This window comes from Ovis canadensis, chromosome 5, assembly GCF_042477335.2.
Source record: "Ovis canadensis isolate MfBH-ARS-UI-01 breed Bighorn chromosome 5, ARS-UI_OviCan_v2, whole genome shotgun sequence".
NCBI lineage: Eukaryota > Metazoa > Chordata > Mammalia > Artiodactyla > Bovidae > Ovis > Ovis canadensis.
The window spans coordinates 123,043,127-123,056,696 of NC_091249.1; the positions used below are offsets into that span (position 1 = coordinate 123,043,127).

The 13,570-nt window shown below is 43.8% G+C and overlaps 1 protein-coding gene across 1 annotated transcript in view; it reads left to right on the forward strand.

Annotated features, from left to right (window-relative positions):
- The window catches only part of CAMK4 (calcium/calmodulin dependent protein kinase IV), a 273,926-nt gene that overhangs the window by 137,838 nt on the left and 122,518 nt on the right, over positions 1–13,570 (forward strand). Inside the window, exon 3 of the mRNA XM_069592674.1 lies at positions 12,534–12,596. Coding sequence (XP_069448775.1) covers positions 12,534–12,596 — 63 coding nt within the window. The remainder of the gene's footprint in view (positions 1–12,533; positions 12,597–13,570) is intronic.

Sequence of the window (13,570 nt, forward strand, 5' to 3'; positions counted from 1 at the left end):
AAGGTGTAATCAATTTCATGTGAAGAAGGGGGTGATCAAATCATATATCAAATGCTGCTGACAGAGTAAGATAAGATCAGAACAGTAGTTAGCCTCCTTCAAGGAGACCACTGGTCTCTCCTATAAAGGCAGATGAAGCCAGATTGAATTTCACTGACAAATCTATGAGGAAAGGGAGGTGGAAGTGGAGAAAGAATACAGACAGCTCTGGAGAGGTTTTCTCCTAAGGGGAGCAGAGCTACACTTTGAAGGCAGGAAGAGAGGTGAGGGATTGGGGAATGAGATGTTTTTAAAGATAAGACATATTAAATGAGGGTGACCCCTACGTATTCTTAATGCCAGGGAGACACACAGAGATGAAATAGGAGAAAAGTAAAAGTGAAAGTGAAAGGCGCTCAGTTGTGTTCGACTCTTTGCGACCCCATGGACTATACAGTCCTTGGAATTCTCTAGGCCAGAATACTGGAGTGAGTACCCCTTCTCCAGAAAGAGGTATGTAAAGTCCTTTCCACTTTATATATCATGTTCTTTTCCCGTTTTTCTCTCCCCCCGTTAAATCTGTTTCTAAAGAAAGTCTGGCGTCAGTCAAATCTTCTGTATAAGCTTTGTTCAGCTTGTTACGTCTCCCAGGAATATTTTAAGCCTGCTTCATTCACTGTAAAGTAAAAGCCTGTTCCCTGTGAAAGGGTTTCTAGCATCTGCAAGCAGGAAGGCTCATATTTTAGACTTTAAGAATGAAGGAGAAGAGGTAGCCTCCCTTGGAAGAGCTGCTCTCTTCTGAACCTACCTCATGTACAGAGGTTTCAGGTTCTGAAAGACGCGTGTCTTTTTTTCTGGGCTGAGCTCCTGAGGGGCATTTTTCTCTAGCCTAAATTCAGTTCCAATTCTCGGGATCCTCCTCCGTTGGAAAGCTTCCCTTTCCTCCATTTCGTTCTCCCAAATGTTTCAGAGAATGCAGAGTAGGAGGCAGCCATCACAGAACTACCAAAATACATTGTTTCACAGTTCTTAAAACCAAGCTTATTTGAGCTTTTTGTCTTCTCATGCTGACTAGAGCCAGACTGGCATTAGACTAGTCTTGTTAAGTGTGAAATAGGAGATTGGCTCCTCTGCCACTTACGTCTTCTTTCTGCCCAGCCCCGCCATGTCTGTGGCTCCTCACGGCCCCCACCACTGAGCCCCCGCCGCTGAGCCCTCACCTCCTCTGCACCGCTGCCCCTTCCAGTCTCCTCTGAGTCCAAAGTCATGCTGAAATATCTTGGAGAAGAGCATTCAAGACAAAAGACTATCAAGTACAAAGTGGAAAGGCTCAGAAGTGGAGACGATCTTTGATTTTTCAAAGATCAATTTGATGATCAGTGAGCTACAGTAGACGGCTCAGTGGTAAAGAATCCCCCTGCCAGTGCAGGAGATGCAGGAGACATGGGTTTGATCCCTGGGCTAGGAAGATTCCCTGGGGTAGGAAATGGCAACCTACTCCAGGATTCTTGGCTGGAGAATTCCATGGACAGAGGAGTCTGGTGGGCTATAGTCCAGAGGGTCTCAAAGAGTCCACACGACTAAGCAGCTGAGCACGTATACGCACCAGCGACGGTCCAAGGCGGTGAGTAGCAGGTGAGTCCAGCACAGTGGGCAGAGCCACACTGTTATTTGCAGCTTTCTAACCCTGATTCTCCCCAGTCTTCACCGTCTCAGTAAACGGCAATATCATTCTTCCCGTTTCTCAGGCAGAAAAACAGGCAGTCACCCTTTACACTAAGGTAGTTGTGAGATGCCCAGGTTTCTGTCAGATGAAGAAGATAAAGGAATAATCAGACTCGGGCAAAGTTTGGCAGTTATTGGAGATAATAGCTTCATGTAGGAAAACCTCAATGTTTTATGTGTCTCAGGTTTGGTCTATGCATGTTCAAGTAGCAGACCTCGGCCTTCAAATCCTTGTAGGCTAAAACTGTCATTCTTGAATTTAACAAAGCTCCTGTTGTCAAGTCGTTTTACCAAGCATGTTAGTGCCAACATATACTTGTTGATATGTCTGAAAACAGGATGCTAAGTTAAGCAGAAACTGTGCAGAAAAGAGTTGGGAAAAGTTAAAGATATTTTTATGCTTATTTCCCATTAATAATTTGTATTTTGCTTCTTTTCACAAAGAATCTGAAGAGCACAGTTCTGTACTTCACATCATGTTCTCTGGTCATTGTTGAAACCAAAAATGAGCCTAAAAAGTCAAATAAATAACAGAGACAAAATAAGACTTACCATCTCCATCCCTGCAAAGAAGATGAGATGAGACAGCATTTTATGTGGAGATGCTGCTTTACTTGACTGACTCCTAGAAGAAGCAGAGCAGGAGCCAACTTGTCCAGAGTATTGGGAGTTCCGGAGTCTGGATCTCGACCCCGTCTGGGATGGGAGGGTCAAGGCCAGAGAGGTCTGGGGTGCAGCTACTCTCCTTTCCCAGCCACTTCACTGCCTGTGTCTATCCATTGCGCTCGCATGCAGAAACTGGCTTTCCTTTTTCTTCCTCTTTAATTCCCCAGTACTTTCTTCTTCACATATTTTTCTGTTCTTCCTTCTGTTTTCCCTTAGCCTTCCAAATCCCAGCACAGGAGTATATTTGCGCGTGTCTTACTGAAGGGCCCATGTTTGATCAGCTGTTCTGACGGTGGAGCCTTCTCCTCTGATGTTACTCTGGAACTGTGCCTCATACTCATTTTTCTGTCTCCCTCCATGGAAGCAGAAAGCAGAGTTGGGATTTCTTCCAATACTGAGGAATCTTGATTTCCATGGAGTTTTAAAACTGTACAAATGATTTTATGATGATGGAAAGATATATTTCTTTGACTGTTTAAGGCAGTTCAGATAGTTCAGTTCAGTTGTTCAGTCATGTTCAGCTCTTTGCTGTCATCGCATGGGGAAGCTAAAACTAGGCTTTGCATGTGCCCAAGCCATCTAAGATTATCAGTGTCACATTGTCACATGGCACAAAGAATATAAATGGAAGAAAAGCTCTTTCTGATGGGCAGTAAAATACAGTAAATTAGGCAAGCAGCTCTGGCCCCACCACAGTCCATCTGATTTTCCTGTGATGGATTAACACTCAGGATTCACCATGACTGGGCCGAATGCCCGTGGGCCTCCAGATCCCTTGCGCCGAACTGTCTTCAGACCAGGGAGGGCTGGACTGCCCGCCAGCTGCCTGCACAGAGGCCTGCCCAGACAGACACTTCAACTTTCTGACTCCTCCAGCCACTTCTAAATCTGAATGAGATATGATACCTGATGAAGAGCAATACAGCATCACAAGCGCCTACCCAACACTACAGATGGAACCCAGAGGTATACAGAATTAACACCTTGGGGCCAAAACTGGCCAGTGGGAAACAGGAGGAAGTTCCTCTCTCCCTACTGTCCCCTGAACTTCAAAGTAGGCGATCACTCCTCTGGGGAAGGACTTTGAGGGGCAGGCAGCTGGGTGCAGCCGCCCCGTGACCTGCACGTCCTTGCAGCTCAGTGCAGCGGTGGCTGACTGCGCTGTGTCATCTCTTACCTCGCTGCACTGCCCTTTTTCCTCACTCTCACTGCTTTGGGGGTGCACATTCCAAAAAAAAAAACCTGACTGTTAATCCTCACCTTATGTTTGTTCTCTGGGAAGCTAAAGTTAGAATTTTCTTGTGTATTTAATTTTTATGTATATGTGTAATGTGTATTTTTATAATTGAAAATTGTTAGCAATTAAAAACTATCATTTTCCAAGTTATTTTGTACATAGTGAAGGTACGTTTTATGGGTTTTCAGACTAAAAACTCAAGAGTGAACCATGATTGGACAAAACTCCTGGATAACAGTGTTGTTGTTGATTTGTTAAAGCCATCTGTGGATGCTTCTGAAAGATGCAAATTATAGTAGCTCTTGAAGCTAATTCCAAGTGGCACTGACTGTTCAGGTAGCTGCCCACTTTTGTGGCTTGCTTGACAGTTATGTTCTTGGAAACAGAGCACTGACTCTGAATGGTGGTGCCAGCACTCAGACCCTCTCCTAACCTGCCCTCTTCCTATTCCTGACCACACTGCGTCCGCACTGCTATGCACAGGCTGTCTCTGGTGCAAGCGGACACTGCCCTCTCGCTGTGGCATGCAGGTCACTCATCGCGGGGTCCTTTCTGGTTGCAGACCTCGGGCTCTGGGCAGGTGGGCTCAGTGGTTGGGGCTTTGTGGAGCAGGGGGTGAGCCATACCCCCTGTGCTGGCACCAGGGAAGGCCCTGCCCAGGTGTTTGGAAGGGAAGTCAGAAATGGGAAGGCAGCAATATCTTCTGGAACAGGAGAAACACTAGGGAGTTGTCAGGTGAAACGGCTGTCAGGATGCCCTCCGTGTGACCACCAAGCTGCAGCACCTTTGGGGGAACCACCCCCACGGTTTGCCTGCCTAGGGGCCTCTAGACTTGGTTTTGAAAAGGTGACAAGTGACTCTCAGCTAATCTCTGTGGGAAAGATGTTCTGACCTCAGATTGCTTTGTCCTTGGCTTCTCAGCCGTTTGTCTGTATCCTCTCGTTTGCCTCTCCCTTTCAGCTTCATTTCCACAGTTTATTGTGATCCACACAGTGAAAGGCTTTGGCATAGTCAATAAAGCAGAAATAGATGTTTTTCTGGAACTCTCTTGCTTTTTTGATGATCCAACAGATGTTGGCAATTTGATCTCTGGTTCCTCTGCCTTTTCTAAAACCAGCTTGAACATCGGGAAGTTCACAGTTCACGTATTGCTGAAGCCTGACTTGGAGAATTTTGAGCATTACTTTACTAACGTGTGAGATGAGTGCAATGGTGCAGAAGTTTGAGCATTCTTTGGCATTGCCTTTCTTTGGGAGTGGAATGAAAACTGACCTTTTCCAGTACAGTGGCCCCTGCTGAGTTTTCCCAATTTGCTGGCATATTGAGTGCAGCACTTTCACAGCATCATCTTTGAGGATTTGAAGTAGCTCCACTGGAATTCCATCACCTCCACTAGCTTTGTTCGTAGTGATGCTTTCTAAGGCCCACTTAACTTCACATTCCAGGATGTCTGGCTCTAGGTGAGTGATCACACCATCGTGATTATCTTGGTCTTGATGATCTTTTTTGTACAGTTCTTCTGTATATTCTTGCCACTTCTTAATATCTTCTGCTTCTGTTAGGTCCATACCATTTCTGTCCTTTATCGAGCCCATCTTTGCATGAAATATTCCCTTGGTATCTCTAATTTTCTTGAAGAGATCTCTAGTCTTTCCCATTCTGTTGTTTTCCTCTATTTCTTTGCATTGATCACTGAGGAAGGCTTCCTTATCTCTTTTTGCTATTTTTTGGAACTCTGCATTCAGATGCTTATATGTTTCCTTTTCTCCTTGGCTTTTTGCTTCTCTTCTTTTCACAGCTATTTGTAAGGCCTCCCCAGACAGCCATTTTGCTTTTTTTGCATTTCTTTTCCATGGGGATAGTCTTGATCCCTGTTTCCTGTACAATGTCACAAACCTCCGTCCATAGTTCATCAAGCGCTCCATCTATCAGATCTAGGCCCTTAAATCTATTTCTCACTTCCACTGTATAATCATAAGGGATTTGATTTAGGTCATACCTGAATGGTCTAGTGGTTTCCCCTACTTTCTTCAATTTAAGTCTGAATTTGGCAATAAGGAATTCATGATCTGAGCCACAGTCAGCTCCTGGTCTTGTTTTTGTTGACTGTATAGAGCTTCTCCATCTTTGGCTGCAAAGAATATAATCAGTCTGATTTTGGTGTTGACCATCTGGTGATGTCCATGTGTAGAGTCTTCTCTTGTGTTGTTGGAAGAGGGTGTTTGCTATGACCAGTGCATTTTCTTGGCAAAACTCTATTAGTCTTTGCCCTGCTTCATTCCGTATTCCAAGGCCAAATTTGCCTGTCACTCCAGGTGTTTCTTGACTTCCTACTTTTGCATTCCACTCCCCTATAATGAAATGAAAAGGACATATTTTGGGGGATGTTATTCTAAAAGGTCTTGTAGGCCTTCATAGAACCATTAAACTTCAGCTTCTTCAGCATTACTGGTTGGGGCATAGACTTGGATTACTGTGATATTGAATAGTTGTCCTTGGAAATGAACAGAGATCATTCTGTCGTTTTTGAGATTGCATCCAAGTACTGCATTTCGGACTCTTTTGTTGACCATGATGGCTACTCCATTTCTTCTGAGGGATTCCTGCCCACGGTCGTAGATATAATGGTCATCTGAATTAAAGTTACCCATTCCAGTCCATTTTAGTTTGCTGATTCCTAGAATGTCGACGTTCACTCTTGCCATCTGTTGTTTGACCACTTCCAATTTGCCTTGATTCATGGACCTGACATTCCAGGTTCCTATGCAATATTGCTCTTTACAGCATCAGACATTGCTTCTGTCATCAGTCACATCCACAGCTGGGTACTGTTTTTGCTTTGGCTCCCTTCATTCTTTCTGGAGTTATTTCTCCACTGATCTCCAGTAGCATATTGGGTACCTACTGACCTGGGGAGTACCTCTTTCAGTATCCTATCATTTTGCCCTTTCATACTGTTCATGGGGTTCTCAAGGCAAGAATACTGAAGTGGTTTGCCATTCCCTTCTCCAGTGGACCTCATTCTGTCAGACCTCTTCACCATGACCCGCCCATCTTGGGTTGCCCCACGGGCATGGCTTAGTTTCATTGAGTTAGACAAGGCTGTGGTCCTAGTGTGATTAGATTGACTAGTTTTCTCTGAGTATGGTTTCAGTGTGTCTACCCTCTGATGCCCTCTTGCAACACCTACTGTCTTACTTGGGTTTCTCTTACCTTGGACCAGGGGTATCTCCTCACCGTTGCCCCTCCTGATCTTGAAAGTGGAGTAGCTCCTCTCGGCCCTCCTGCGCCCACGCAGCCACTGCTCCTTGGATGTGGGGTTGCTCCTCCCAGCCGCCGCCCATGGCCTTGGGAGCGGGGTAGCTCCTATCGGCCGCCGCCTCTGACCTCGGACGCGGGGTAGCTCCTCTCGGCCATTCCTGCGCCGTCGCAGCCTGGCACTCTTGGCCACTGCCCCTGACCTCAGACGTGGGGTAACTCCTGGCCACTGCCCCTCAGGCATGGGGTCCTGCCAGCTTCCGCCCCTGACCTCGGACGTGGGGCAGCTCCTTTCGGCCCTGCCATGTGCGCCATTTGCAGCCACCCGTGTTTAGTGTGTGGATCACAATAAACTGGAAAATTCTTCAAGAGATGGGAATACCAGACCACCTGACCTGCCTCTTGAGATGCAGGTCAGGAAGCAACAGTTAGAACTGGACATGGAACAACAGACTGCTTCCAAATAGGAAAAGGAGTATGTCAAGGCTGTATATTGTCACCCTGCTTATTTAACTTCTATGCAGAGTACATCATGAGAAATGCTGGACTGAAAGAAACACAAGCTGGAATCAAGATTGCCGGGAGAAATATCAATAACCTCAGATATGCAGATGACACCACCCTGATGGCAGAAAGTGAAGAGGAACTAAAAAGCCTCTTGATGAAAGTGAAAGAGGAGAGTGAAAAAGTTGGCTTAAAGCTCAACATTCAGAAAATGAAGATCATGGCATCTGGTCCCATCACTTCATGGGAAATAGATGGGGAAACAGTGGAAACAGTGTCAGACTTTATTTTTTGGGGCTCCAAAATCACTGCAGATGGTGACTGCAGCCATCAAATTAAAAGATGCTTACTCCTTGGAAGAAAAGTTATGACCAACCTAGATAGTATATTCAAAAGCAGAGACTACTTTGCCAACAAAGGTCCATGTAGTCAAGGCTATGGTTTTTCCAGTGGTCATGTATGGATGTGAGAGTTGGACTGTGAAGAAGGCTGAGCACCGAAAAATTGTTCCTTTGGAGTGTGGTGTTGGAGAAGACTCTTGAGAGTCCCTTGGACTGCACGGAGATCCAACCAGTCCATTCTGAAGGAGATCAGCCCTGGGATTTCTTTGGAAGGAATGATGCTAAAGCTGAAGTTCCAGTACTTTGGCCACCTCGTGCGAAGAGTTGACTCATTGGAAAAGACTCTGATGCTGGGAGGGATTGGGGGCAGGAGGAGAAGGGGATGACTGAGGATGAGATGGCTGGATGGCATCACTGACTCGATGGACGTGAGTCTGAGTGAACTCCAGAAGATGGTGATGGACAGGGAGGCCTGGCGTGCTGCGATTCATGGGGTCTCAAAGAGTCGGACACGACTGAGCGACTGGACTGAACTGAACTTCGGCGTCATTCCTGCTGGATGCCTCAGTTGTTGTTAGCTTGGCTTTAGTCCAGGTCTGTCACTCAGTTTGCTCTCTGTGGATTGATGGCTTTGCACACCCCGGCTTTCTCCAGCTTCCTCTTTCTAAGATTCTTCCTGGCCTCCACTTAGTCATGACCTGCATTCAGTCTGGGCTGCAGCATTCAGAGGAGCAGGGAGGAGACGGTGTTCACATTCTTCTTTCATTTCAATTATTTCTACAGTTTTGGTTTTTTTTTCTAGTTTTTGCTTTCAGATGTCTAATTTTAAGGTTTCTCGAGTAGTGGGTCTCAAACTTGTGGGCTGTAGAAGCCCTTTCTACTCTCTTAACTCACTGAGTATCCCAAATAGCTATACGCATTCACTGACACAATGGTAAAGAATCCACCTGCAGTGCAGGAGACTCAGGAGATGTGGGTTTGATCCCCTGGAGGAGGAAATGACAACCCACTCCAGTATTCCTGCCTGGAAAATCCCATGGATGGAGGGGGCTGGTGGGCTACAGTCCATGGGGTGACAAAAGAGTCAGACACGACTAAGCAACTGAGCATACACATACACATTTACTGTATTAGAGACTGAAGAATCTCTATAATAAGAGATTAAAGAATTTTAAGTATTAACTAACTAAAGCTATAATAGTAATAAATCCAGTTTTAGTATATTTTAACATAAATAATATTTACAGTGAAAAATAAGTTTATTTTCCAAAAGAGAAAAATACTTAGAGGAGTGGCATTATTTTGTAAAACTCTTTATTATCTGGCTCAGTAGAAGACAGTTTAATTCTCAACTGCTTCTGCATTCATTTGTTTCAAGTATGGGGAAAAATCTAGTCTCGCCCAGATGTGTAGTTGGAACAGGGCAAGTCTTTCATATGCCGTGAAGAGTCTTAGGAACCCAGAAGGGTCCTCCAATCAGAATTTGAGAGCTACTAATCTTAAGTATAGTGGGAAAATAATTACCCTTTGCAAAATTAACTGTAAAGAAAATTAATTCTGAATTAAAAACAAACAACTACATTAGAAGAGTGTTATTTCAAATAATCTAATCTGTTATGAATATTTCCAGAGTTTAGATAGTTTTCAAAGAACTAATTTTTGAAGGCATCCCAATATTTAATGTGTTGATATAATATGATAAAACCACCACAGTATTGTAAAATAATTAGCCCCCAATTAAAATAAATAGATTTGCGTAAAATTCATATTGGTATTAAAAGATTTTACTGTATCATGTGAAAAAAGTTAAAGGATATCTCTGATGCTTATTTTAAATGGATCAAAAATTATGAAAACAAGGAAGAAAACCTTGTATTATGTAACACTAAATGTGTAATAAGAAAAATAGGTTCGATTGTTAACAAATCTTAATTTAGAGACACTCATGTTCTGAAACTTTCTTAAACATCACACAGTTATGAAAAAAAAAATATTTGTATTAGTGAGGAAATTCAAGTTGTCCTATGGAGAAGATTGTGATTAAAAAAAAATCCATATTCACTGGATGAATTCTTCTTGTATGAGACATCTAAAATAGTCAGACTCATAGAAGCAGAGCAATGGCAACCCACTCCAGTACTCTTGCCTGGGAAATCCCATGGACAGAGGAGCCTGGTGGGCTAGCCCATGGGGTCGCGAAGAGTCGGACCTGACTAAGCTAATTCACTTTCACTTTTCACTTTCCTGCACTGGAGAAGGAAATGGCAACCCACTCCAGTGTTCTTGCCTGGAGAATCCCAGGGACGAGGGAGCCTGGTGGGCTGCCATCTCTGGAGTTGCACAGAGTTGGACACGACTGAAGCGACTTAGCAGCAGTAGCAGCAGCAGGCTTGTGTTTCCTAAGGGATGGGTGAGGAGGGGGTGGAGAGTTGTTGCTCAGTGGGTATCAAGTTATACAAGGTCAGTAAAGTCCAGAGAGCTACTCTACAACACATTGCCTATAGTTAACAGTAAGGTACTGTTCACTTAAAAATTTGTCAAGAGGGTAGATTTCACATTGAGTGTTCTTAACCACCCCCCCACACACACCACCACCCCGCTCCACACACACACACACACACAACAAAGGGACATGGGAAACTTTCGGAGGTGATGAATATATTTATTATCTTGATTATGGTGATGGGAACCTGTGTCCAGACTCACCACATTGTATACATTGATTATGTGTGGGTTTTTGTATATCAATTATGCCTTAGCAAAGCCAGAAAAAATGTTAAATTTTTTAAATAATTAAAAAATTATCATGTATATGGAGATTTTCCTCAATAGCATCTGCAGAGCTGAAATGGAGTGTGAGCCAAGAGCTCTTCTGAGGAAATCTGTTGGTGTCTGCCTGCTTCAGCAATCCCTCTCTCTGTCAGAGATCTCCCATCTGGTGCAAGCAGGATGTCTTCTGTTTAACAGCAAATTTTCATGAAATATGTGATTTTTTTCACTAGGTGAAAGAACTCATATAACATTTTCCTCTAACACCACATCACCCCCAAACCATGCTGTCTACATGCCATGGGCCGGGCTCCCAGATGTCACCGAGTGGCCACCAGCAGCCCACACATCACACTAGCATCACCTGTGCACAGTCGAGCAAGTCTTTCTTCACTTTAACAATAGTGTGACTTTTAATGGCTAATAACTTCAGAACCTTTTAGAGTTAGCCCACTGAGTGGTAGCAATATTTTGACTCACAGAAAAATAATTCTCCACTGAACAATGAAATTTTTATTTTTTTATTTATTTTTTATTTTTTTATCGTGTACCTTATATATATTATCATAAGTCATAGATAAGGCTCAAGAAATTCAACATCCACCCTCTCTCACTGCCCTTTCTCTCACTGAGCAGAGGCTTAATCAGTAAGGGCTGCTGCTGCTGCTGCTAAGTCGCTTCAGTCGTGTCCGACTCTGTGTGACCCCACAGATGGCAGCCCACCAGGGTCTGCCATCCCTGGGATTCTCCAGGCAAGAACACTGGAGTGGGTTGCCATTTCCTTCTCCAATGCGTGAAAGTGAATGAACAATGAAATTTTCAAAACAAAACTTGTTTACAGCTTATGTTCTTCTTCTTATGACATCTTATATAGGAGTTTTATGCCCAAAATTAGATTATAATCTTCCTCTGAAAAAGATCATTTTTATCTGTTTTTTTTTTCATATGCCTGGCATTGTTTAATAGGAGCTTGAGCACATACAAAGCTGTATTAAACCCTTACTATGTGGCGTGCATTCATTACATATACATTCACGAGAGGTCCTTGACTCCCCTGGTTCCAAGGAGCACGTTTTCTTTGTTTCAAATGGCTCAGCTTTGTAAACTTTCCTCTGCCTGAGATATTTGGAGAATGTGATGAGAGCTGTATACCCTCTTCCATCCCAGAAAACACATAGGTCAGAGGAACTGCTTTATCCAAACCTGTACTCCAGTCTTCCATATCAACTGGAGTTACTGCTTCCTTAGTCCCCTTTACTTTCCTTCAGCTTACATCCCTGGTGGCATCAAGCAGCTCCAGCTAGTTTCAGTAGAAGAGTATACTCAGTAGCTCACACAGTAAGAGAGCTCAGAGGGCAGACTTGCTTGTGGTCAACTGAACTCAGTGGGTCACACTATCAGCGGTACTCACTCTTCCTCTCTAGCAGTATCGGCTCTGTTTTCAGAGAATTAGTCTCCAAACGGCATCAGTAACAGTCCCTGGTAGTGGCAGACTCCATCCTCTTTTTCTATCCCAATTTCAGAGGAAAAGAGGATGCTTTGTTGATTGAGTAAAATGTCGGGGGAGGCCTGACTGTGATGACTTGATCTGTTGATTCTCTGACTCCGTCACTTTGGCTGGAGAGCGAGTCTTCTGACTGGTCAGGCTGGGTTATACGCTCACTTCTGTGGAAAACAAGCAAGTGAAGTGACTGTCAACTCCAATGCGTTTGAATCAAGGCTTTTAAAAGAAAGGAAGAGAAGGAGGAGGAACAGGTTGAGAAGCACTTGTGCCTGAGTGGTGATAGGGATGACTTTTGACAGCAGAGGAGCCGTGTAAAGGGTCTGACGAGTTGTGACCTGTATTAGTGAGTTCCCTTCATGTCTGAAGCAGAGGGGAAAGACATGCAGCTGGGCACAAAGGGGAGAAGGTAGCATAAGAAAAAAGCTTAGGCATCCACCTCTGCCGTTGACCTGATTCATCCAGGTGGTTATTGCTGTTTCTGATTCTCTGCTACAATGAAGACATTTCTAAGGTGGGAGTATCTTTCATTTTCTGTCATTTTGCCTTTTAGGTGGACAAAAAAATCGTAAGAACTGAGATAGGAGTTCTTCTTCGCCTCTCACATCCAAACATTGTAAGTGGTTTTTAGCCTACTATTTCAAATGAGATTTTTGTTCTTTACTGTCCATTCTGATGATGAGAACTCCTTCTTTCACCACCAGTAAGTAGCCACCTTGGCGTAATTCTTGTCCTTATCTGATCTTGTTTTTCAGTTCTTTAACTGAATAAATCTTAAGAATAATACCCCTTGAAAGAGGTTCAAAATGGGCAGACCAGCAATATATACATTGTTATTTTCATGCATAAGAGGATAACTGAAATTGGAGAGCTTTTTTTCACTCATAAAACACAGGCTTTTTCCTTTTGTGTGCCTATCTTATTAATACGCCATTGCTGAAAATGCCTATGAAGAAAATGCTTTGCTTTCCAAAGTCATTTGAGTTTCTCCTGTGAAACAGTATTTGCTTCAGAAATAATGCAAAGATGAAAATAAATAATGCGCTTGAATGGGGAAAATAAAACATTCTCTGAAGCTCTGCTCTAGGCTATGTACAGATAAAGGCACCAAGGGAAAGAAGGGCTGGGGGAAGCTTCCTTGAGCCAAAGAAGTGAAAAGAGCAAAATCATTTTCCAGGCCATAACTTGTTTTTATAAAGTGAGCCAGTTACTTAAAATATTTTACTCATTTCACTGAGAAATTCGTGGTGTCTCAGAGGATGACCGGCATGCTTCAGCTCAAGGCAAAGTGCTTACAAGTTGTTTATTAGTTAGCAATTCAGTTTTAAATATCAGAAAACTTGAATATGCTGGTCTAAACAAATATTTTTCTTACGAGAAATCAGAAGGTAGGCAGTTGTTAGTGATACTTCAGCTCCTCAGTGATGTCGTCCAAGACCCATCCATTGGCTCTGCCATCTTTCATCCTTTTTCCTGATCCCAACTTGGGATTGAAAACTGCCCCCGCCCCCCGCATTGGAAGCATGGAGTCTCAGCCACTGCGCTGTGTGTGCTTAGTCACTCAGTCGTGTCTGACTCTTTGCGACCCCA